General features: G+C 41.4%; 2 protein-coding genes across 2 annotated transcripts; one reads left to right on the forward strand and one right to left on the reverse strand.

Annotated features, from left to right (window-relative positions):
* Positions 1–1357: 1357 nt before the first annotated feature.
* Positions 1358–14499, forward strand: nfatc4 (nuclear factor of activated T cells 4). The gene is given in 14 exon segments (XM_063885143.1): positions 1358–1983; positions 6634–6779; positions 6978–7499; positions 7634–7809; positions 8077–8239; positions 8941–9041; positions 10096–10197; positions 10333–10517; positions 11160–11300; positions 12147–12202; positions 12353–12479; positions 12624–12864; positions 12866–13320; positions 14205–14499. Coding segments are annotated over 14 exon segments (2676 nt in total). The 5' UTR covers positions 1358–1796; the 3' UTR covers positions 14279–14499.
* Positions 14500–18643: 4144 nt separating this feature from the next.
* On the reverse strand, positions 18644–26477 carry myadmb (myeloid associated differentiation marker b). The gene is made up of 2 exons (XM_063886495.1): positions 26334–26477; positions 18644–20970 (listed from the first exon to the last, which is right to left on the reverse strand). The coding sequence occupies exon 2, from the start codon at positions 20863–20865 to the stop codon at positions 19984–19986; it is 882 nt and encodes a 293-aa protein (XP_063742565.1). The 5' UTR covers positions 20866–20970; positions 26334–26477; the 3' UTR covers positions 18644–19983.
* Positions 26478–26576: the final 99 nt, after the last annotated feature.

Below are 26576 nucleotides of genomic sequence, written 5' to 3' on the forward strand. Positions count from 1 at the left end.
AAAGTATTTCCGCTGCCCTGCTGGTGGCACTTTTTCCTTCCTTTCCTCTCTGACCAGGCAGCAACATCTTGAGATCCAAGGCCTGCCCACACAACCCCAAGAGGATGACAGTGAGAGTGAAACAAGCCCCCAGTTACATGCTAGTACAACATGCATAATGATTGTGAGAATCAGAGGAGGACAAGGAAAGGAGGACCGAGAGGAGGAGGGGGAGGAAGAGGAGGGAGGAATAAGGAACTGGAGAGAGCCAGAGAGAGAGAGTGTTTATTTAAGTTCTTCGTCTCCTGACTCAGACAGAGAGCAGACTACAGAGGATAATGAGAAACAGATCTTTGGTAGAGAGGAAGGGGAGGGAGGGGGAGACTCAAGAGAAGGAGGGACGAGGAGAAGTGGGATAAAAAAAAGAAGAAAGAAGGGGGAGGAGAGGGAAGAGTGACAGCAAGAACAAGGGGGGGGGGGGCTGTCGTGTTCATCGCCACAGGAAATAGGCCCTCTTAAGTTCACTACTGACAGTTAACATCACAGCGCTGGTGGCCATGCAGCCGGCAAACAATGGCAGGTTTTAAAGACAGTGAGCTGCTTGCCATGACTCCTGCTCATGATCAGAATAATAATCCAAGTGTTTTATTCTTAAAAGTGTAGAAGGGAAGTTGATACTGAGGATAATAGTGGGAAAACAGCAGGAAATGTGTAACAGAAGGGCTTACTTTATGTCCATATTTTAAATGTATTGTATTCAAATGATTGGTGCATTAATGTGTTCATCACTTCAATGTTGCATGTAAAAAAAGTGGGGTTTTATTTGAATTAACTCATCTACAATTAGGTAGCTTAACGTATAATATTATATGATAATGTATTTGCTGATTTATACTTTGTATTAAGAACATAACTCTGCATATTAACTAGTAACTGTAAGCAAATGAAGTGATTCAAGATTCAAGAAGCTTTATTTATCCCGAGGGAAATTGAGGTGCAACAGGTCAATCCAAATAAGGAAGGAGAAATATACACTCAATATAACTTAACTACTAAATATACACTAAAACACTAAATATACACTAAAAAGTACAGTGCAGTAAAAGTACTACTACTACTATGGGTTTACTTAAGTACAGTAAAAGTACTTAGTTACATTGCATTGGTAAAGTTAATGTGAAGTGAGTTTGAGTAAAAAAAGAAACCTCCACAGTGAGTGAGGAAGGGGGAGAAGAGGGAGGCAGGAGGTTGGGCAGGGGGGATTTCTGACTGACAGGGCGGAGGTCCTATGGGGAATGAGTAACGGACCAACTGGAGCTGGGAAACCCACCCAAAGGCAATTAAGGGTAAAGGACGACCGAAATATTTTATCAACTTTTTTCCTCCCCTCTCTCTCTCTGTCTTGAAGAAGAAGAAGCTATACGGGGATGGCGATGGAGCTAGAATGAAAGTACCGGCTGTAACTGGGGGATGTGTTTCGGAAAAGATTGTGAAAGATCCAGAGCAAAGATTTGATTTTGACCGCAAGGCATCCAAGTTGAAAAAGTTGCAAATACGCGAGAACGAAGCAGTCATCTTCGTGTGGAAAAGACTTGGAAAAGTTGCTGAAGTTACACCAGAACCTTCCAGGAGGAGGGATAGACAACTTGCATAATGATAAGAACATAAGACAAAGACATTTTTTGGGAATATCTCCGGAATCTTTATTTTTTATTTTTTTGCGCACCAACGACGTAAAAGCTATTCAGTCTATGCGTAAAAGTCGCTGTACCGACGCAGGGAGATAAGGTCGTATCACTCGATCTGTATCCGGTCCGATGGGGGCCGCACCGGGCTCCGGCTGGGAAGAGGGTGAGTTCGAGTTTAAGTTGGTGTTTGAGGAGGACCAGGGGCCATCACCGGTTCTCACAGCCGAGCCGGAGAGCGCTGTTCCCGGGGAGGAGAGTGCAGAGTGCGCCCTGCTGCACCTGGAGCCCTCCAACAGCAGCAGCAGCAGCAGCCTGGGTGAGTTTCATTTACTGGAAGGTAATGTTTAAAGTGGAGAGACAGAGTGGATAGAGGAAGTCTGAGAGGTCTGACAGTGTGGCTTATAATGCATGGGAACTGTGTGTGTGTGTGTGTGTGTGTGTGTGTGTGTGTGTGTGTGTGTGTGTGTGTGTGTGTGTGTGTGTGTGTGTGTGTGTGTGTGTGTGTGTGTGTGTGTGACTGGACTGAATTTAGGGCCTTCCTCTATAAGTTTGTGCTTAAGTGAGTGTGTGTGTGCGTGTGTGCGTGTGTGTGCGTGTATGTGTATGTGTGTGTGTGTGTGTGTGTTGCTGCATGTTGCATGTGCTGTAAGGCAGGGCCTTTATCTTTATGTTTGTGCCTATGTGTAGTGATGATGTGTGTGTAGGTTTGTTATTTGTGTGTTTTTGACTCAACATGTTGCTGTGTGTGTGTGTGTGTGTGTGTGTGTGTGTGTGTGTGTGTGTGTGTGTGTGTGTGTGTGTGTGTGTGTGTGTGTGTGTGTATCTATGTGTATGTCTATATGTGTGGCCGCATGTTGCATGTGTTGTAACAAAGACCTTCTTCTATAGGTTTGTGCTAACGTGTATGTGCCGGTGTGTGTGTGTGTGTGTGTGTGTGTCTTGCTGTATGTTGCGTGTGCTGTAAGTAAGGGCCTTCTTCTGCATGTGCTTTTGTGAGTTGTGTATGTGTGTGTTGTATGCGTGCCTCTATCTGTAAGCATGTGAGCCTGAGTATATTGTTATTGTGCGTTTGTTTCGTGTGTGTGTGTGTGTGTGTGTGTGTGTGTGTGTGTGTGTGTGTGTGTGTGTGTGTGTGTGTGTGTGTGTGTGTGTGTGTCTTGCTGTATGTTGCGTGTGCTGTAAGTAAGGGCCTTCTTCTATATGTAGATGCTTATGTGTTTGCCAGTGTGTGTGTATTTGTGTGTGTGTCTTGCTGTATAGTGTGTGTGCTGTAAGTAAGGACCTTCTTCTGCATGTGCTTTTGTGAGTTGTGTATGTGTGTGTTGTATGCGTGCCTCTATCTGTAAGCATGTGAGCCTGAGTATATTGTTATTGTGCGTTTGTTTCGTGTCGTGTGTGTGTGTGTGTGTGTGTGTGTGTGTGTGTGTGTGTGTGTGTGTGTGTGTGTGTGTGTGTGTGTGTGTGTGCGCACGCATATCTGACTGTATGCCTGTCTGTGTGTGCATGTGTGCGTGCAGCCCCAGACTCAATGTGTTTCTAATCAGCTGTGCGTGTGAGGAGAGTTAACAGCTGCCATCTGGGAAGGAACCTCAACCTCTGTGTACTGAACAAGCAGCACATACACACCTCCCTCCCTCCTTCACTCAACCTCCATCTCCCCCATTTTTCACTACACACACACATCCACACACATTCACCTCGTATCCTCACATCCACTCTCTCATTTTTTTCCCGCCCACACTGGCATACAGTTGTATTGCCACACCCAAGGCATGAAAGTGAAACAGGACAAACGAGAGAAAAAATCTCCACTCTTGATTTTTACTTTCCAAACCATCACGGAAGAGTTTTCACAGCTCTTCTGGCTTTCTGTGCCTTCATATTTATGTGTAAACTCTTCTCCATATCTTTTAATACAACATGCAGACCAGTGGAAGAGAACTGTTTTAACCTTTGACCTTTTAAAACAAAGCAATGTCAATTTAACACATCTGGTTTATTTTATTTTTGGACAGACTTTAAGGTTTAGGAAGAGCTTAAAGCCGTTTATTCTGATACTTTAAATCAAAGCACAAGTCATTGGATTGGTACTCTATGTATGATCTGTATATCGGCATCAAAGCATATTTATTCAAACAACTTTTTATAAGAGAAAAAATAAGGCTACAGTTTGTGATGGAGCTAAAAGTCGTTAATGCACAGGGACTTGGTCAAGTAAATGTGAAGCAGCAACACTGAATTTTATGACTGTGAAGAAACATCTGTATTTAGTATATCGGAATAAAAGAACGACTGTTAGAGTGAAGTATTTAATATTTATTTCTATACAAGTCAAGGTTACGTCTGTGCTGATCCCCTTCTTTTTTCCTGATACCTCAAATCAAAGCACCGGTATTCGATTGGTTCAGTGTGTCAACAAATATCAAATTTAGCCCAAATGTATATTATGTATATCGGCATAGAATTCATTTTTATATTAACAGCTTTTTATAAAGGTAACATTAAGCTAAAGAGTGTTATTGTTGTTAATTGTCACTGTCTGGATTTACAACATGTAATAATCACTATGATACACTATGTTATGTATGTCAACATTTTCCTGCTTTCTTATCCTGCTCATCTCAGGACCCTCTGATTACCTTTATGACCCGTTGTTGGGCGTCCTGACTAGGATATAAAAATATGCAATGTGTGATAATATAGTGGAATATCCCAATAATCCTTAAATTTAGGGTTCAGCATCTTGCCCGTGGAAATGTTGGATCGAATCACCAACTCTCTGATTGGTGGAGAACCATTTTACCTCCTCAGCCACAGCCGCCTCATAACTTTTTTTTAATTGCCTAGCCCCTAGTCCCCCAATTTTGGAAATATAAATCCTTATGAAAGGTATGAAATATAACTTTATTTGAAACATGATAGACCTAAGATGAAGCTTCCCCATAAAAGGGAGAAACAAGTACTCACAAGTAGTGTTCAAGTACAAAAATCAGGTTCATCTTAGTAGTAATGATCTCTTCTGTTGGTCTGAGTACAGATAAATGATTGTTTTCTAAATGGTTATAAGAGGCCAAATTATCCCTTTTCTACGAGACAAAAGCAACATCTGGAACAGTTTGAAAAACTAAAGTAAACATTTGTGTTGTAGTGTAGCAAAAATGTATAGTTTCCCCTTTTTGCTACCCTGCCAATCATCCTTTCTTGGGTTCCTAATCACATGTATTGCGAGGTTCAACTCAGGACACACACAATAAAATATTACAGTCAAAATTGCGATAAAGGTTTATTGTGTTTAAAAAGTGTTAGGTACATTTTCGAGGCTCATAAACCTCTCTACTGCTCTGCACACAAACATCTAAATCATTGTTTCATGTGAAAGGAGAGTTTGCCTCAGCACTGCAGCTTTAACCGCTTGGAAATATTTCTGTTGCCAGGAAACATTTGAAGAGATTTTTCAATCTTAATTCAGTTGGCAGTTGCTGTTGTGTGTCCGCGTTGCCCAAAAAATGCCTGTAAGGCCCGCTGCCACTGCAGTGCAACGATGATCGGTCGGAGCCTCGCTCATTACACAGTAACTACTGTTTGGCTCCATGCAGAGGCCAACCACACCATGCCGGGGAAAGGCTGTGGTGAGGGCCGTGGTCTTCAGGGGTTGTGTCCTCATTTGGTTGATTTTTTGGCAAAGAGTGCAAAACATTCTGTTCCTCTAGAAATTTTAAAAAAGGAAATGGAGAAAAAATCATCGTTGTGCCTCTCAAGATTAGCAGCCGAGTTAAGTTTGTTGTTAGCAGTGAAAATGTTGGTTACAATTTCCTCTTCACCTTTTACTGCACTATTTGTTACTATAATACATGGAAAACATGAAATATTCTTCACGCTTAAAGTAGAATTTATGAAGCTGTTATTATTTTTATATCACTGTGTGATAAACAGCCAATTATCACTTATTTTTCTTGCCACGTTATTGCAAAACTGTGGTTGCTTCACCTGGTCGTACACAACAAGCTTTAAATGGATGACTCCCATTAAATGTCTTAATGTGAAGCTATCACCAGCAGGCAGTTAGAGAGGCTTAGTGGGAGGACTACAGGAAAACACCTGGTTTGACACTCAAATACTATAACGTACCACTTTGACTGTGCTGTTTTAGTGCAAATATCATGTGTTAAAAGTGAGCTTCAGAGATGCTGTTTTTTATCACCTTTCCACATAGCCAGTTTAGCTGTTTCCATCTGTTTCCAGTCTTTATGCTAAGCTACGCCTTTGGTCCCAGCTTCATATTGAACATGTTAGATATAAGAGTCAATCTCATCTTCTAGCTCTTATCAAGAATGTGAAAAAATCTATCATGAAAAGTGAGAACAAATGCTGCACTTGTTGTCATGATATTGGCTCGGATAAATAAATAAAAGTTTGATTAGCATGCATTTTTCATATGGCCCCAATTACAGATCAGTTAATCAAGAAAGTTGAAGTGTAATCGTTGATGTAGGCTCGTTGAAGATAAAAAATGAATCTGCACCGCAAATAGTGTTTATGGTGTTTTGATTGACATCTAATGAGTATGTTTTGTTCCAGATGTGGGCGAACAGCACGTTTTTAGAGCTCACTGTCATTTTGCGGTTTGTGAAAAGAGATTAATGGGAGTTCACATGACCCTCAAAACATATGATATAAAAAGAAAGTGTGTTTACGAGAAAGCAGCCAGAGGATAAATTGTTGCCATGTGGAAGTGCATATTGAGTTAAAATGAACTCCTCATTGGAAGAATTTGATCATCTGCATTTTAGTTAGCAAGTTAGACCAACTTTTGTCTCAAGTTTTGATGTATTAAAGATCATGAGGTGTGTGCTCTCAGGTGTTAACCATCTGCAATCTTACCTCGTGACTTCCTTTTTTATGTCCTATTTTGGTGCCAGTGTTTAAAACGTTTCCACACGTTAAGCCTGATCATTCTTTCTATCAGTGACAGATAACCACCATTCAATCAGCATCCCCAGCCCGCCGTCCTCGGCCAATCAGCGGGCCGGGATGCATTCCCCGCCGCCACGGAGGGCCCCGAACAGAGAGTTCAGCGGGACCTATGAGAGCCTGCCGGCGCGCTCTGTGCAGGTGAGACAGCCCTTTGCAAGTCCTGCTTTTAAAAAAATCAAAAGGTTTTCACAGACTAACTAGATTTCCAATAGAATAAAAACCAGAGAGTAGCAGCCAATACAATCATTCGGAGAGTTTGAGGATTTGCATTTGCTGTCTATACACTCAGAAGCTATTATAGCTCATATGTCATGCTCGCTCTCCTCCGCCCTCCAGGTTTCAGAGTCTCGCGTGGTGGAGTGTCCCAGCATCCAGATCACCACCATCTCCCCTGAAGACGACCTGGCACCTTCAATATCCAGTTACTGGGACACGGGCGGCGGTGGTGGCGGCTGGGACCGAGAGCGACTCTACCTCCCCCTGTTGGACCCCTTCACTTACCGCGATCGATGCCCCGGCTCCCTCAGCCCCAGCCCCAGCCCCGGGTCCAGCCCCTCCTCCCGCGGCTGGCTCAGCCCCGCCTCCAGCTGCGACTCCCTGCTGGTGGAGGAGGAGGAGCTGACCGAGGCCACAAACAATTTTGGGCTTTCGCCATCCTCGCGGCCTACCTCTCCAGGGGGTAAAAAGCGAAGGAACTCCCCCCTGGTCTCTCCGTGTACTTCACGGAGGGGTAGCTACTCAGAAGAACTTCAGGGGTTTAACCTTGAAGGTGGAGACTCTGCACCTCAGTCTCAAGCTCCACCCAACAGCTGTGAGCTCAGCATCCCTCAGAAAACCAGGAAGACGTCGTTAGAACAGGTGAAGACGTTGGCTTGTTTTCAATTGTAGTCTTATATAATCCATCTGCAGCAAAGGTTGCCACAAGCTTCACTAGGTGAGACTTTTTTCAAAAAACAAAAAGAAATCGCTCTAACAACACATTTGTGTCCCAGTTGTCTCCCAGGGAGGTGGATCCGGAGCAGGCTCCAGCCCACAGCTCCCCCTGCCCGCTGCCAGACAGCCAGCAGGCCAGGAGAGCGCCGACTTCTCTGGGTATGGACTACCTCCCTGTGCCCCCCGCTCTCGCCTGGGGCCGGACCCGAGCCAGCGCCCACAGCCCTCTGTTCAGGCAAGGATGCGCACCACTTATTTATATGAATATATGCATAAAAAGTTAGTTTGAAGCTTAATATTGACGTGTAAAATTGTCAACACAATAACAAAATTATACGTAGTGAATTTTCAAATGGTTATTCGCCCCCAAAGTCAGTTTTGCTCATTTAAATTATTCATTTGGTTTGCAAAATAGTTATTCACTGTCTTATAATTGCTGTTTTCCATGTTCACTGCTGCATTTAAAATGGTCTTATATTTGACTTCTCTAAACCATGTGTAGGTCTAACGCCTTACCGCCTCTGGACTGGCCGCTGCCGTCCCAGTTTGACCAGTACGAGCTGCGTATCGAGGTGCAGCCCCGTCCACACCACAGAGCGCACTATGAGACGGAGGGGAGCAGAGGAGCCGTGAAGGCCACGCCATCAGGACATCCTGTCGTCAAGGTGAAACCCATACCTGCAGATTTAAAGATCTGACACACCGAATAAACAGTAAATAACAAGTGGCGACAGAGACGGTTGTGCTTACTCGTAGGTTGTTTGTTGGGCAAAATTCGCATTTGAATAGCATACACTTCAGCCAACCATGTAGATATGCATCCAAAACAGCAGGCAGCAGTAGTCTGTATTCTTCACTCAAGACGGGAAACCGGAAAACATACAACGGTGAAAATCGTTGATGATATTAAGATTGAAATGAAGCAGGATTGGCTGACAATGTTTACACAAATCTCCCTCAGCACTTAGCTTTACTTCAAAGGGCAATGTAGATGTGAACGCCATTCCAAGTATGCCCTCTTTAGTATTTTTATTGTTTCCTCAAGTCAGTCAAAGTGATTATATATTGCTTTGTCGATTCGAGGTTGAAATGGCAGCCGACCCAAAAACATTTGATTTATTTTACAAATGAACCGTCTGCCAAATCTGCTTGGTGTGTCAGGGCCTTCTGACAATACTGATTTGATCTTCCCATCCAACATCTTGCATCTTGCATCTAGAATTAGACTATTTTATGTCAAATTAAAGTAGAAATGCAGTTTGAATGTTGTGTTTTGATAATACTGTACCAAAGTCTGAGGACACATGTTGTGGCTCTGTTCTGCGGGCCTCCTCTCAGTGTGATTTCCTCCCCATGTTTCGTACAGCTGTGTGGGTACGCTGAGAGGAAGCCGCTCTCCCTGCAGGTCTTCGTTGGAACAGCTGACGACCGATCAATCAGGCCACATCCTTTCTATCAAATACACAGGTACTGAACTTTGTTTTATTTTATGACTCGATACCAAGCATAATTCTGTTATACACGGATATTCAGGGGACACGACATACTGTACACTCGTCACCGGACCACTGTGGCTTTAACCGTTGTGTAATTTACCACCAGCTGCTTCCAGTGTTGGTCCAGGAAATATCTTGGAGCAGTTCTCAATTAAACAAGCCCCTGATGAGAACATCAGCTTAATATAGAGGAGGAAAATATTAAAAGAAAGACATGAAGTATTTGATTGTCGAAGTTTATGCTGACATTTTTGGGATATTCACAGAAAATTATTTAAATTACATCATTTTCATGAATGTATAATCACATAAAGCACATTTTGTACTTTACAAAGCACCTTGTTTGTAAACAAATGGATGTAGCCTATGCCACATGACTTCATTTACCTTCACTAAAGTATAATTAACTGATAAACACTAATGCATCTGGTTTTATTCAAGCTAAAATGTCTTTGTAGAATGAACAAATATTATAATCGTTAATGTGTAATTGAATATGTCAGAAGTTCTGCTGTTGCCATGTGCCGAACATATTTGGTTTTCTACGTATTTCTTTATTTTCACATTCCTGTATTTTACTTAGCACAAATACTTAGTTAGTTTAGTTTCTAATCTTTTGGCTGTTTATATTTTAATTTTTATATATATTTGTTAAGCGTAGGGTGGACTAGCAAAGTAAGATTTTCATTGCACAGTGGAACTGTCTGTTTTACTGTGCAATGACAATAAATATCTTGAATCTTGAAAGAAATTGAGAGAAATGCCCTTGATTATTGAAGTTGCTTGTTTTGTCCGAGGCAAAAGTCTAAAATATAAGCTATTAAAAAAAAAACAGAACATCTAAGAAGACATAAAGACATTAAAGAAATGCTTTTGCCGCAACCAGAAAATGTTATAAATAAATAACACGATTAATAGATTGTCGCGATTATTTTGTACCAGCTTGGGCAGGTACAACAGGAATTGGGTTGAGCATATAAACTGTACCATTTGGCGGATAAATTAATCTCACTCCTCCTTTTCAGGGTGACAGGGAAGATGGTGGGTACTGCCAGCCATGAGAGCGTCCAGACGGGGACCAAACTTCTGGACATCCCTCTGAACCCTGAGAACAACATGACTGCACTGTGAGTAAAAAATAGTGAAAAAACCTTCCCTCTTCAAGCTCATTGTTTGTCAAGTTTGGAGCTTTTTACTCCAGTTTCAACGTCCAAGAATATGCCAAGTAAACCCCCCCCTTAATGTACCAATCTCTGTCATAGCATCGACTGTGCTGGGATTCTGAAGCTGAGGAACTCGGACATCGAGCTGAGGAAAGGAGAAACAGACGTAGGGAGGAAGAACACTCGAGTCCGGTTGGTGTTTCGGACTCACCTCCCTCTGACACCTGTAGCTCAGCCCGGCCGAGTCCTGGCTCTGCAGGTGGCCTCCCTTGCCATTGAATGCTGTGAGTAACTGGTCAGATGCTCAAAACTGCAAAGAGAGTAAATTACACATCATTCAGCTGACACTTTCAATAAACCATGAGGATACAAATTCAGGAACAGCAAGAATCCTACAAGCAAACTTTGGATGGGTTTTCAGTTATACAGATATGTATACTTTCTGTGTTTACTTCTCGTTCAATACCAGGGTCCCGCTTACAGTGAAGGAGTAGAGAGCTGATTGGCCGATGCAGAGTGAAGTTAACTCAAAAACATCTTTACATAAACACTTATAAAGACCTTGATAATATCAGATTTTACTATCATGGTCAAACAAATTCACAGTAACGATGTTAACACAATATCCGTAGAAAATGTGGAAGGGAGAAAGGCTGTCAGGGAAGTCCTTTTTGAATTTGTTTGTTGTTTGTTTTGTCTCTTTTTTGGCTTATGAATTACATTCAAAATACGAGTGTAGGGAGGAGGAGGTGAGAGTGTCGACATTAATATCACTGTCATCATATTGTACCAGTATACCGCAACGCTCCTAATACTTTAAAAAAAAATGTAAAGCCTCTATGTGGAAGATTTGTTTGCAACATGCATTGCCACTTTAGTTAGCTGCACATATATTGGTGTAACCTTCCTGACTATCCCTGCCTCAGCCCAGCGTTCGGCTCAGGAGCTTCCCGTCATCGAGTCCATCAGTCTGACCTCCTGCTCCGTGGAGGGAGGAGAGGAGCTCCTGCTGAGCGGATCCAACTTCCTGCCAATCTCCAGAGTGCTTTTCATGGAAAGAGGGACAGGTAACAGAGACATCATCCTTTCTAATGGTGTAATACTAAATGTTTGTCTCTGATATATCGCTCCTGACTTTAATAAAGCAAAAACAAATACAACAATAGTAGAAGTAATTCTGGTCTGAAAAACATTGAAAGGAATAGTCAGCCTGTTGGATTCAGTAGCTCCAAGTAAATCAAAACAGCTGGATGCTTTCTGTTCTGACCTTTTTCATTTCATTAAGGCCAATCGTTTCAATCGTTTAGATATTGTACAGATGTACAGCAGAGTCATTCTGTAAATAAAACAGTAAGGATATCAGTTCTTCTAATGAATTTTTAGCTGCAAATGTGCAGTTTTTTGTGATGTGATATCTACGTATGTAAAAATGTGTTTTGCAACGAGATTGAAAGTGTCTTAGAGGGACAGTAAGAAGGTTTTCAGGATGTTAAATACACACAAAAGAATAATTGTAGATCAGATTAAGTCGATTTTTTCCTGGAAAAATTCAGTTTTATGAGTGCATGGACAGGAGGAGTAGAGACGTTTACACACTTTTTTAGCAAATAGTTTGAGTTTGAGGGATAATTCAGTGTTTCCCTTTTACATTCTATCTTTATGGACGAAAACAAGCTGCTCTTTTAAAAAACAGATGCCTACCTCCTGGAACTTTTCCCCAAAAGATCAACAACATGTTTTACAAAATCTTTAATGTTAGGCATTACCTGTGACGCACTGAGACTGAGTGAATTATATTTATTACACTTATTGTGTGCGTGCGTGCGTGCGTGCGTGCGTGCGTGCGTGCGTGCGTGCGTGCGTGTGTGCGTGTGTATCTAGGTTACATTTAATTCTGCCTTATGTTTTATTAGATGGTAAACTACAGTGGGAGGAGGAGGCTCATGTGGACCGTGACAACAGCAATGAGGTAATTTTACAGTTCTAAAAATGTCCAAAACACCTTACTGATTTTGCTAAACCTCTGGTCTCAACCTCAAATGCTTTATCAAACTGTAATTTAATTCAGCAGAATAAAGAGTCTGGTATATTCTGTGTCTACACCTCTTTGTCGTTGTAGTGTTTGATGTGTGTGAGGGTCCCGGCCTACAGCGACATGTCCGTCGGTCTTCCTGTGTCCGTCAGCCTTTACGTGTCCAACGGGAAGAGGAAGAGGAGCAGCACACACTGCTTCAAATATCTCCCCAGTGAGTGTCCAAAGTCACTTCTGTCTCTCATTGTCTGCTAGGCCTTGTTCAGTGTGTGTGTTTGTACTTGGAAATGCTCTGATGGAATTACTATCTCTCCTGATTTTGTTGTTGTTTTTAATATCAAACCGTTTCTCCTCATAGTGATGTTCAAAGAGGACGACCCCCTGCTGTCTCGTCCCTCTGTGCTGCCTCTGGACGGTGGGTCTGTGGGGGGGCAGCCCAGGATGGACTACCACGTGAGAGGCGACCCCATGGAGGATGATCGAGGCCTGGGCTTTCACCTGCCTCCTTACCCCTCCACCTACTCCCCTCCCTGCCCGACCATGAGTTACCATGAGGAGTACTGCTCCAAACCCGACACTGTGGTGGAGGAATCCAGGGCAGGCGCTGAATGAGCGGCAGCCCAGTTTCGAGAACCTGGAGCTGGGCTTCACCGAGCTCCTTCCCCCCTTATACCCCCGCGGCCCTCAACCTCCATCCCCCTCCCCTTCCCCCTGGCTGGACTCACCCTACCTATCCTCCTCGCCTTCCCCCTCCCACTCCTCCTCCCTCAGCCCGTTTCCTGCCGGCAGTCCCATCTCCAGCTCTCCTCTGCCTCCCATCTCCACCTCCCCTTACCCCCAGTACTCTGCATACCCTCAGGAGGTGTGCCCCTCACCCCCATCACACCCCAGCCTGTATCAGGACATCTGCCCGGCACCCTACTCCCACTACGAGGGCTGGGACCCCCAGGGGAGGGTGCTGGGGATGGGACACGGGGGAGAGAGGGATGTCAAGATCCAGGACTGCCCTCTGGAGTTTACCAGCTCTTCTATGCACCACATCACTTTTGAAGAAGGTGAGTTGGGTCTATTTGTCGCTATGTGGGTGCACGTGTGTAATAATCTGATGATATTTCTATATTGCTACAGATATGATAAATTTGTTGGATCGAGATAAGTAATGTAACCAATCCATTGTTTAGGTACTTTACTAAGTTTTTTTTGTGTTGTGGCTTTCATAATCGACTGTCATTTTGCAATACAGTGCTGTGCAACGAAATGCAGTTTATAGCCTGGTCCATATGTGTTTCATAAAAAACATGACCAAACAGCGAATAAAAACAGTATTGCATTCCTGAGATGCAATCTTTGATGTTAACTGCAACAAAAATGGACAGATAATAGGGATTTAACATATAAAAGAAACTAAGTAATAACATACATTAAACACATCTATAGAAACAAAGGTCTCTTAAATGTGCTGTTAGATAACCAAGATACTGTATGTACTGAGCGGAGGCTGCACGATATTTGGATATTAGGCTAAATATCCCAATAACTATATTACTTCCAATGCAGGCCAACGTATAAGCTGATATTATCTTGTTGTTTCTGGAAATATCTGATTTTTTTTACACCTTATGACATTTTGCTCAAATGTATGTAGCATTTTGAACTGGACAGTGATACTCTAATCTCAGACAACCAAAAATACAAAATATTTCATTGAGAAAGATTTTTAAAAAAGGCTTTTAAAGCTTAAGTAGCATGGTAACCGTCTTCCTTAGATATCTGCACTATTGAGATACTAAAAAAAATATCATAGCCATAGATGTGTGTTGTAAGGGACAAGTTATTTAGATTTTTACAGGCTAAAACAGGTAGATCACTTTAGATTCTAGCAATGCTTAAGCTCAAAAACTGTATTGAAGATTGTGATTTTTCTGTTCTCCCTCCACAGTGTCCGAGTTCATCGGGGAGGACATCCAGTCTTACCAGTCTTCAAGCTCACAGATGGACAACCAGCCAAACTGAGCACAGAGCTCATCACCCCGTTTGATATTCAGCCTGTTTTTAAATCCATTCTGCACTTGGTATTAAGATGCATCGCTCCAGTTTCATATGATATTGGCAGGGGGATTTTATTACCAGGACACTGTTGTTATTATGACCACAGGTAACTGTTTGTGGTTTTATAAAGGGAAACTAATGTTTTTAACATGTTTTCAATATAAATTATACAAGAACGTGCTTGAGTTTTGTGTGCGTCCTGTGTTTTTATTGCAAAAATGGCTCAGGACAAAAAAGCTGAATCTACAATATATGGACCTATGGAAATAGGTTTAGACTCTATGGAGATTGTATTGGTTTAAGATTAGTGGTGTTATTGGTTCAAAATGCAGTATTCATAATATAAATTAAATATCTTTAATATTTATTAAGATAAGCAATTATGTGTTTTTTTGGTTTTTTGCACCAACAGAAACGTAATCCATCCTGCAGTATTAACACATTTGTCTGATCAGTTCGTGGAAATGTTCGGTAATGGTTCTTTGAGTAATGGTGCCAGGATTTAGGATCCTGTGTTGCCAAATAGCAGCAATTATTTTTGATTTTGTTCCAGTATTGGCAGATTTAGGAGTACTAGTTTAATGAAATGATTCACTAGCAAGAGAAAGTGAGTCATACACTTTAATGACAAACCATCTGCTATCTGAGTAGATGTTGAGCTGTTGAAAAGCATTGAGACAGAGTTAGTTTGACCTGAAAAAGGATGAGGTGACCAGGCTGGGTCTGTTTCAGCTGTTTGAAAGGTTTGCATGAGAAATAGTTTGTTAGGTCCTCTGGAAGTAGCGCAGGTTTGTGTTGAGGACCAGTGCCACCTGGGGGGGACTCAGGAATGCTTTAACACTCCTTAAACAGTTCTGAGATAGAGCTTATTCGCCTTGAAAACTCTTATTCCCTTATAAGTATACTTTCTACCCTTGATGCATGGGCATAAAGTCTTTAATTATTGCAAGAAAGCAAAGGCAATAAAAGAAATCTACATAACAAAAGAAAGCTAAAGTTAATTATCTGTTTTCTTGACAGTTTTATAGGTCTAAATGGTTCAGTGCAACCATAAATGGCCATGTGGGGAGTTTGTTGAGACCAAAAAAGCCTTAATGGTAAGGGATAGATGTAGTTGGTGTAGAGTCTGAGCCATGATTCATTCATGGCATTCACTATTCAAGTTTAAGCTCCTTTTTTCTCCTGGCTGCATGTGAGGAAAGGTAGTCACACGTTGAAAGTGAATGTAGTGATTTTGGCAAAAATGGAGGGGAAAACCACCGACTCAGACAATAAATCCACACACTATTACACAAAATGTTGACTGTCTTTTGTCCTTAAAATAGCTTTTGTGCATTTTTAACACGTTTAAATATTCAAAGATACGAAGTTTTCCTTCATAAATTCTTGAAAAGAAAACTTGAAATGGATAAGCAAAGTCAACCTGACTTAAAGTTGCTCAATGACACAGCGAGATTTTTATTCCAGTGGGTAATTTAGCAGCAGTCCTTGCACCAGGAAATGTCGAATCAAAATATTTTGTAAAACCTTGATTTAAGTATCAAATTCATTAAAAAAGTTCCTCATATCTTGACTTGCTCTACTATGCACATCAAAGTCCCTCAGAGTGTCACCAGGGGGAGGTATAATCTCAAAGCTCTCTGAGTGCCTGACTGACATGTAGCTACAGGTTCATGAAACAGCAGCCAAATGGACCCCTAATGGGAATGACTGTATAGGATCATAAAGGGTCCATGGGAAAACATAATGGTCCATTATTTCTAAACTTGGCATCTGTCGCTGAAAAGCTACAGTCCCAAAAGACGGGCTAACTATAGGATAACTGAGGAATGCGGGAATCCTACAGAGCTGCAGCTGCCTGCTTTATACACTAATGCACATAATGCTTACCATAATAAAAACAATAGTCAAAGCCACTGTTATACTTATGCGTTCATTCCTAATACTGGAAAAGTCTGATTGTAACACTAAGATACCAACTAATGTGGTGTTAAGGGGTCGTGGTAATTTCGGGTATTTCTGTGAGATCCGGTTGAACTAATGCTAATGCTAATGCTAACAAAGCTAATCTTTTTATATTTTTTAATACAGGCAGTGATGTCAATGGTACAATGCGAATGAAAGACATATAAAAACAAACAAATATCTACAGCTGGCAACACAGGTTCCAAAATAAATATATAGATTATCATTTTACAAAATTAAAAATGTATAGAATACTAGCATGCTGAACAACATTAAGCAGGTAAAGGGTTTTTCACGTTTGCCATCATTAAGTGTTAGCATGCTAACATTAGCAACTGGTAATTTAGCATTGAAAACAAAATAATTAAATATTAAATGTGGGTAATTGAGAGGATTCAAAATTATTGATAAACACATTTTGGTCAATAATACAGTTACATGAGATCATCTCCTAATGCTAATAGCTAGTTAGCTTAGCATAGCATAAATACTGGAAACAGGAACATGGCCTGACTATCCGAAGGTAACATATTCCACTCCTACCAGCATCTCTAAATCTCACAAATTAACGTGTTATATAATGCTTTTTAATTATTATTTTTTATATTCTGTAATGAAACTGCATAATGTAACAAAAAAACAATTCCTTTAAGGAAGTTTCATGTGCTGGACTATTACTTAGGACATGTCCTCTTTTTATGTCCTGTCCGGAGCGTCCGGGTTTTTTTTTATAAATTCATGAAAACGTCCGGTTTTCACAGTTTTTCATGGGAACATTTAGCGTGTACTTAAATTGAATGGCGCTTTGCACAGAAGTCTACTGTACTTAGACTTCCCCCCCAACAATCGCAAGTGTCCTCTTTTTCGCCACCTCAAATCTGGACACCCTACTATTACTGCAGTGACTTCATCTTTGCTGCTCCACATAAAAAACACTTGTTATTGATTCATAGAAACATAGTAGTGCTCCCCATGACAAGGAAACTGAACTTTATGAGTAAAGTGGGGGAAGTTCCCATTTTAAACTCGTGTACAGGAGACCAGTAACACCTTACAACACAGGGAAAAGTCAAAGCAGCGTCAGAGGATGCAAATGTGTTGAAATAACTTCTTGTTACTATGTGACTCACAGCTGTTTGCTATTGAGACACTTGGCTTAGAGTATCTGTGGGAATATGGACCTCGTACTGGAGGAATGGCTGGCCTTTCCACATCTGTGTGTCTATTTTAATGTGTTGTATGTTTTTAGTTAGGAACTGTGTTGCTGTTCAAGTGTGCTTGTTGTTACACACTTGACTCTCAGTTATGTTGATAGCAACACATCCGCTTAAACAATGGATACAAGATGCTGTGTTTGAGACACTTTCTATGGCCTCTTTCTTTTGGGCTCTGTATCAAGCTATTGTGTTGTTGTGCTGATGACTTACACTCGTTGTTCTTTCTCTGGGTCAAAGTGGGCAGGCCAATAATTAATTTAGTTACTTGTGGAGAGTAGGAAGGCCACGCATCACAGGACTTCTCTTTATGCACAACAGAAGCAAATCTGACTGGGAGATGGTGTAAAACAGACAAAAGCAGTGCAGACTTACCTTATGCCATAACTTTGAAAATTCTCTTGATATCTCTTGGTTTCATATTCTAAATATTTCTTATTTTCAACACTTGGAAATAATTCTAGAAGCTCTGGGATACTTATGAAGTGTTTCTGCTTTGTGATCCAGATACATTAACATCTATTATGCTAGTGTTTTAGCTCACTGTAGTATCCATGTTTCCATGTCATAGGATACATCTCTTCCTTAAACACAATAAACTCCATGTCATTTTATTGTGTCAGAGCAGGGCGTTGTTGCTGTCTCTTGGCTATTGATTTATGGACAATTTAAATGTACTGTGTTGCACTACGCTCGTCGTCAGTAGTCAATCCTCCTGACAGTCTCAGGTGTCAGCTACATATTACAGCCCCTGAAGGCAGCTTTGGGGTCTTCAGAGAGCGGGAGGGCCTTTAGCCGTGAAGGGAGGAGGTAAGGAAAGAGTGTGTTGAGAGAATAAGTAAACAGGGAAATATAAATAGTGTGCGTAGAGCAGATGGTGATTTATAATCTGTTTACTTACAGTTCAAACAATCTGATATTTTCTGTCAAAGTGAATTAATGTATATCACTTGTGACTCTTACCTTCTTTGTCCATCTTTGTCATTCATTGAGTCAAAATATAGTTTAGTAATCTTAAACAAGGGGTTGCCAACAACAATAGGATTAATCTTCCTAACGCTATGAAGATCCGCACCAAATTGTATGGCAATCATACAACTTGATATACAGCACACAAAAGAAAACATAAAACACACAAAACACACTCTCATCTGTTTAACATGTGGTTTTATTGAAACACTGGATTATGTGTTCTTACAACACTGATGTGGTATGCACAATTGAAACACGAACAGTGGAATATAAAAAAAGCTAAGGAATATAACACTTAAAACATCTAGAGAGATAAGCATCCGTTTTATTGACTTTCTCTGAGTATTTATTACAGCAGTCGACCCAACTGACAGATACGTATATGAATTAAGTGGTGTGAGGTGTTTATAGATGATTAGATATTTGGATACTCCAGACATTTAAAAAGGCATCAAAAATACTAAAAATAAGTGCACTTTAAACATACTTTAATTATTTTTGACACCACATCGTGCATGTTTTCTTTTCGCATATATATTCTTACCGTTGATTGTATCCTGCAGATACACAGAGACAGAAAATGACACTTCCTCTTTTTTGGAAAATGAAACAAATTTTTAAAAAAGACAGAAAGAAAACTTTCTTTAAAGGCTTGGATTTGAGCAGTATGTTTTCAAAAATGTTCTCAAATTGAGCACAAACTAAGGCAGAGCGCCGACATATACATCATGCAAAGAAATCGCACAAAAACACAATAATAAGCCGCCATTTTCTTTGGTATTTCTTTGGTATTTCTTCATGTGTCACTACAGACTATGTTGACATGCACAGTATTTGGCCGTTTCAGTAGCATGTATTACTTTGAAGAGTCTTGTCTGTGAGATTATTTTTATAGCTTACTCCAGAAAATCTATGTATACATGAAATACTGTATTTTGTGTAATACAATTGGCAATGTCCTGCTATTAAAATGGATGAAAAAGATCCAGCAATTACATTCAGGTCTCTCATCCTCAAGATAACAGTCAAGCAAGGTTTGACATTTATGAGCAGAAAGCCTTGGTATTTTTTTATTAGGGAATATTGTTGTATGTGTGTAATCAAAGCCATTGAATTCCACCTCTTTTTCTCTGTACCCTCCTAAGCAGTATACTTCACTCAAATTAAATTTGGCAGGTTTGCACAGGCAAAGTCTTAGGGGAAAAAAACACAATATTTGGTTTGATTGCCCAGAGACATTTTTGAAACTCCATCAATTCCATCAACTAATAATGTCAAACCAGAGGGCAATTCTGCAAACAACTACACTAGTTTTGGTATAACTATGCAGTCTTCTGCTATCACAAGGCAGAAGCTTTGCTAGTGTGAGACACCGATGCCATTATATAAATAGATCTGAGTCGCAGTGATTACACTTGCTTGCAACACTGTTTTTGACAGCAGTCTGAAGCCTTTGAAAACCTGACAAATTCAACTTTATTTGGTGCATACTGCCAGCTTAAAACCCTTTCACTTCTTTCAAGCTTTCACAAACACCAGGCGGGAGGAGTAGATCAGGTCGGCCAGGTAAAGGACGAAGTTGACCCCGGTGAGCACAGACACCACCATGTTCTTATCCCACACACACAAACCCTGCGTGTTGCTGCAGTTGTAGGGCCTATTTTTTGCGCCGCCATGCTTTGGGTCAAAGTTGAAGATCGGCCAGATGATGGTCGCTGATAGATAGAGGACAACAGCCAGCAGGGCGTAGGCGGACAGGAAGCGTGCGAACGGGAAAGGAAGGCAGCCAGTGCATTCGCCTATGCAGAGCAGGATGATGGCCGCCGACAGGATGAAGCAGATGCAGTAGACCGACATGCAGTACTTGAGCGCGTCATGACGGTCGTACAACACAGGGTCGCTGATGAAGACGAAGATGATGCAGGCCACAAAGGTCTCGCAGACTTTCAGGAGGCCTGGAGCTGTCGCCATGTAGCCGGCAACTTCTCCCGGACGCGCCTTGCTGATGCTCACCTCGCTAATGTAGGCGATGGTGGCCAGGCAGGAGAAGACGGTCGACACGATGCGGTAGTCGCGGAGTTCGCTCTGGCCTATGGAGCCCTTGAGATAATAGAGAGGGAAGATGATGGAGGCGGACAGGCAGAGCAGGGCGGCATAGCAGGCGAAGGTGATGGGGAAGTTCTTCCAGGAAACAGGGGCTCTGGTCTGCAGGCCGAAGATCTCCACCAGGAGGACAAGGAGGGTCCCGGCGAAACTGAAGGCCCAGCAGAAGACGCACCAGTCCCCGGTGCCGTGGGAGAGTCTGCCTCCATGCACGGCCACGGAGAAGGCCACGCAGGCGAAGATCATGGCTGCCAGCCGTGTCCAAAAGAGGGGGTTGGTATGGAGAACTACAGCCATGATGTGATAGGTGATGCGAGAGGATGAAATGGTTCCTGAGAGAGAAGAGTTTCGTCCTATAGGGAATCACTTCCTCGGATATCAGCACACGAGAAGGCAGAGAAACTGTAAGGAGAAAAGCAATTGAAAATAATTAATAAGCAAGACTTTAGAGTTGCCATTCAATTTTAAATACCCTTTTATAATGTTTGGCTTTTCCCATGTTTAGTGCATGTAAATGGTCTGCAAAGGCTGGAATCCCCAAATTTCCTTCAGAGGGAGTTTCTCACCCACACCCCCCTTTTTTTTACTTATGTAACATAGTGATATCACTATGTAACACTTGTGCTTCTATTGGCTACTGCTCGACACATTGTACATTGTAGGTTAAGGGGCGGGACAACCTTTAGCGGAGGCACAAAATACAAATACGAACTTGAACATTTGCAAAATATGTCCTTTCTCAAAGACTTAAGGTAATAATTTAACAAAGTCATGTACAGGTGCTGTAGTAGTAATACAATACCAGAAAATTCAAACAAAAGGATGTTAATTTACATACAGCATAATACAATTTTCTATATAATCATATTTAAACATTAACCAGAGGCCATGAAAGTCTGTTTTGCTGAGTTTATGTGATTTCGTCATGATCTCTAGATACACAATGTGACCGCGCATGGGACATTTCTTCTGCAACACACAGTGCTGTTATTGTTTTTTCATGAATGGTTAAGACAGCAAGTGAAAACACAATTTAAACCCACAAATAATGACTGCACTGTGTTCACAGTCGTCACAGCACAATCACCATCTGCGGAACACTCCCTCTCTTCTTCTGTGGTGCTTTCTGCCTCCTATCAGACTCCAGACAGCTTTCTCACAGCATTCCTGCGCTGAGTGCACACTGTTTCTCTCCTGGACATTCCTCAATGCTCATGTCCTCTGACGGGTGTGGCGCTGCAGCCTTCACCGACCCCGCAGTGTGTGTCTGTCATCGAGCTCTAAACATGGCCCTCATCACTTATTCCACTCCCACTCCCAGGATCCTCATCTACTCTGCACACACATCTCAAATCCTAGCAAGGCTTTCAATCTAGTGCTGCTGGGGTGTTTAAGGCACACATCTATTTACAGCTCACACATCTATTTATTAAGTGTTACAATAAGCAGTCATTTATTCCACTATATAGTTGAGTTATTTCTGCATTTACTGGCACGTTGGTCAACCTTCTCTTGAACTACACTAGTTCCCTTTATATTTTGACTCTAATTGTTCATGTTTTATGCATATTATTGTTGAAGGAGACAGGGACCTCAGATTTCCTTTCATTGGTCATTCATTTTTTGGAATTCTGCTTTTTGTTAAATTACATTTGATGCGTTTTGGAGGCCCTGGAAACATATCCCTCAAAGAGAACCTGGGTTTTAAGGGAATTTAAACCAATGCTGTTTGAACGTTGAAACAGTTTAAGTTATTTCAAATGATTTTTGTCTGTTTTTCTGCACTAAGTGGGCGTGGCTGATTTCGAAAAAAGTGATGTCAGGTACTTCAGTGCACCAATGAACCTCCATATAATAAATACCCATATATGTTTTATTTCAACATTTTTAGTTTCAATGAGATAGATAGACGCCATGTTTTCAGAGGCTTTAAAGATATCCACTTTACTGCTAACTATTGTAAATGTAACTACAGTAGAGGTTCCTTCCTTCAACTGTCTTGTCAGGTTCTTCTGCAGACAGTGATTTACTACACTTGCTGAATTATTTTTATACCAAGGAGCGTGTTTTAAGTTATTTAAAGCTAACACAGAAGATGCAGCTCCTCAAACAAATGTGTTTTTGCCAAGACTTTGGTAGCTAATCATTTCCATTATTTCGTAAAGGATATTACAGTTTCATCAGCTCGTTGCCCTCCGCTGAAAAGCAGCAACTGTGACCGCAAATGAAATTTACAGTTAATTGTTTCAGTAGTAAAAGTGGAAAAGAGTCATAAAGTCAGCCAACCACTGACCAAGCCCATGTCTGTTGGATTGAGCAAGGGTACGTTTTACTGCCAAGGAAATTAACTGTTCCTTTTCAAGAAATGAATGTGCGATTTCCTTTTTTTTAAAATCACAGTCTCACTTTTAGGCTTACATTGGAGTGTGATTTAGCTACATTTTTTTAAACTATTTATTTTATTCTTTTATGTTTTTCTTCATCTTTGAAATTGGTTTTTTCAAACCTAAAAAGGGGTGAATAACTTTAAATATTAAACTTACAACGACAGCGAGAAACAGTCAGTCCTTACAAAGCTGAAACCAAGCTTTGTTTTTCGACTAATAACTTTGAATGACTTTTAAATGTGTTTGATTAGCTATTGATTATAAGATGTATATTTTCAGTCTGGTTTTCTTTTTTTCCACTTTTGTTGACTGATTGCTTCCCCACAAAATCACCCCATGCTAAACTAAACGCCCTTTCTAAAAAATGATGTGTGATGTCATGTTTTGAACAACCCATAGAGGCATTACTGAAAAGGTGTGAAAAGGATGCGCATCTTTGCACATTGCAAAGCAGTCAAGGGTATTTCCAGTTCATAAATGACTCAATTGGCAAACTCCTGTTGATGCATGCACTGCGAAGTAATGAGTTTGCTGATGTAAAGACGACGTCTCTTAAAGGGATTTCTATTGAACGATGGTGCAAAATGGCATCTATCTAAGAAGCTTCTGCTGTTTGATTCTGAAGGGCTTTTAGTGACGTATGTTTGTTGCTTAACATTTTTTGCTTTTCTTAATATGTCAGGATGAACTCCATACTAGTGCATCATGTTTTTTCTTCTTGCTTCACAGAAAGTCTTAAGAAAAACAAGAATTTCCTCCAAAAATTGACATTTTCACAGTGCAGAAACCCTCCTCAACAGACTGTGTCTCCTCCCATCTCTCCTGACACCCATCACACACTTGGCTCCTCAAGTGCTGCATTCCCTGTTCCCAGTTTACACAGAGAGACGGTTATAAACACGGGGAAAGGGCCTGTTTACATTAGTCCCATTAGACAGCTGTAGAATGGTTGAGGCTGGGGAGGCAAAAACCTGAACTGGTGGTGAGGTATGAATAGAAAAGACAGGAACAGAAAACATAAGAAATGGAAAAAGAGACCCCTGAAACTCCTGCAGGATGACTCACTTCGAGCCAAGAGGGAGGGCAAGGAGGAGAGTGAAAAGAGGGAGGAAAACGGGGGAAGCCCTGTGTCTCAGACCTCAGAAGGACACAAAGTTTAAACACAATGATGGAGTGGAATAGCTGGAAAGTGAGTCACCACTGGGCCCCTCTCTTTCACCACTTCTCCCCTCCCTTATTTCTTGTAAGATTTTCCAACTTACTGATGCTTTCCAGATGTGCTGCAGTCTGGCTTCTGATTAACAACTGGTAACATTGTCACATTTGCCAAGTTCTTTCTTTCCTTTCCCTTCCCTTCCTTCCCTCCTCACAGTCTCATTTGAGTGGCTACTCCCTCTCTTTTCCATCAGTTGTCCTCTCCCTCCCTCCCAGCTCAATACTCCCACTCCAGCTTTAAAGTCAGGGTACCAATTAAGCTTCATGTAAACCACGCAAAATAAACGTATACTGAGGGGTCGTAATGGAAAAATCAATCCTGCCGCCCATTGCTGCTCAAGGAATGAAGTTAGGAAAGAAATAAGGGAGAAAAATGGCACAAAAAAAGAGAGAAATGATACAAGAGCACAGTGTGGAAAAGTGTATTTTTGCAGCACAGCATGGAAAACATGACAGGATCCCACAAGCACTCCCCAAAGTGGAAGAGGTGAAAATAGGCTCACACATCAGGACAGCAAACAGGATGTGACAGCCTCACTGCACAGTCACTTTTGATTCTGACAGCAGGGGAGTGTGTCCTGCACACACACACACGCGCACACACACACACACACACACACACACACACACACACACACACACACACACACACACACACACACACACACACACACACACACACACACACACACACACAGAGGTCGATGTTCAGGAGACAACTGTTTTTCTGTTTGGTTGTCATGACACAACATCAGTAACTCGATTTCAACCGTAATCCAGTTACAGGAGACCCGAGGACTGAAGCACAAGACGAGTTCTTCTAACAAATATCCTAGTGTGTGTGTGTGTGTGCGTGTGTGTGTGTGTGTGTGTGTGTGTGTGTGTGTGTGTGTGTGTGTGTGTGTGTGTGTGTGTGTGTGTGTGTGTGTGTGTGTGTGTGTGTGTGTGTAATAGCTTCGAATTAGTGTCTGTTGTGTGTTCATCCCAAATATACCTTTACATTTGACCTTTTTTTAAATAAAAAGAACCAGAGTATTAGGCGTTTCCCCAGATTTCCCTTCAGATGAGACTAAAGAATCATTTGACAAATCTTAACAAGGTAATTCATCTCTAACCACACACTGATTATTTAGGGTCATCACCTTCTATTTGACCAACCAACCTAGTCGAAGAAGAAAACTTGAATAAAGTTCTGCATTCAAATAAAGAATGACAAGTAAGTTGTTAGTGAGAATCTAAATCCACTTCTTTAAGAAAAGTCAGACAGAGTAAAAACTATTGTAATAGCTGTGTTTTAGGTCCATGGAAAGGTTCATTCATTGACGGTGAAGGTGGGTGTGCCTCCTGCCGCACCCTTCTCCAACTGCGCACACACACACACACACACACACACACACACACACACACACACACACACACACACACACACACACACACACACACACACACACACACACACACACACACACACTCAGACCACGCTGCACTAAAGTAATGAACACAATGTTGCACAAAACACTGAAATATGTTGAGTAATGTGATGGTTATCTTCAGGAAACTGCTGAAATTTTTTGGGAACATTTTTGAAAACATTGTTTCTTTGCCAAAAGTCTATAAGTCTCTCACCCCCCCCCCCCCACACACACACACACACACACACCGTACTACACGAAACAATGTAAACTCAAACTTACAATAATCTTATCTTTAGGAAACTGCCCCGAAAATATTTGAATATTTTAAAAAACATTATTTCTTATTAAGTCTGTCAGCCTTTCGGCACAACATGAGTAGACCTATAGCAGCAAAGAAAGTATAATAACGGTTCTTTAAATTCACCAAGCAATTAGAAATATGAATACATTTAGTCGTGTTTTCCACCTCGCCATTTTTTAAATAGATAGGTATATTTACATAATTATTTAAACAATAACAAATCAAAGGTTGTTCTTATATCATGTGAAAATCATTCACGTAAATAAACACACTATGATGTATCACATTTTTCACATTGCAGGAAAGCAAGATGCAACAAGTAGCAGCTGAAGTATTTTCCAGCAAAAGCTCACAATTTCAGCCTCATATGAACTAGTCTCCATGCTGCTCAATCATCACATTAAGTTTTAAGAGTTATAGTAAAAGTTTTATCCAGGAGTTGGTTACCTTTGTGATACTGGGCTGCAGACACTCTCCGTCAAATCCAGCGGTAGAGAATGGCAGAGGGAAACTCCTCAGATCAGTGTTCAGCAAGAGGCTCCGAGCAGCAGCGTCCCGCCCACAAAACCAAATTAGGCATCAAATGTCTGCACCGTTATTCACATCTGTTTGGACTCCACTCTTCCTCCTCCTCCTCCTCCTCCTCATCACTGGCTGTTTAACACACCCAGTGCAGTGCAGCAGAAGATT

Source organism: Eleginops maclovinus, chromosome 6, assembly GCF_036324505.1.
Source record: "Eleginops maclovinus isolate JMC-PN-2008 ecotype Puerto Natales chromosome 6, JC_Emac_rtc_rv5, whole genome shotgun sequence".
Classification (NCBI taxonomy): domain Eukaryota; kingdom Metazoa; phylum Chordata; class Actinopteri; order Perciformes; family Eleginopidae; genus Eleginops; species Eleginops maclovinus.

Coding starts and splice junctions, on each gene's coding strand:
- myadmb (XM_063886495.1), bottom strand. CDS start 20,865: ATGGCTGTAGTTCTCCATACCAACCCCCTCTTTTGGACACGGCTGGCA.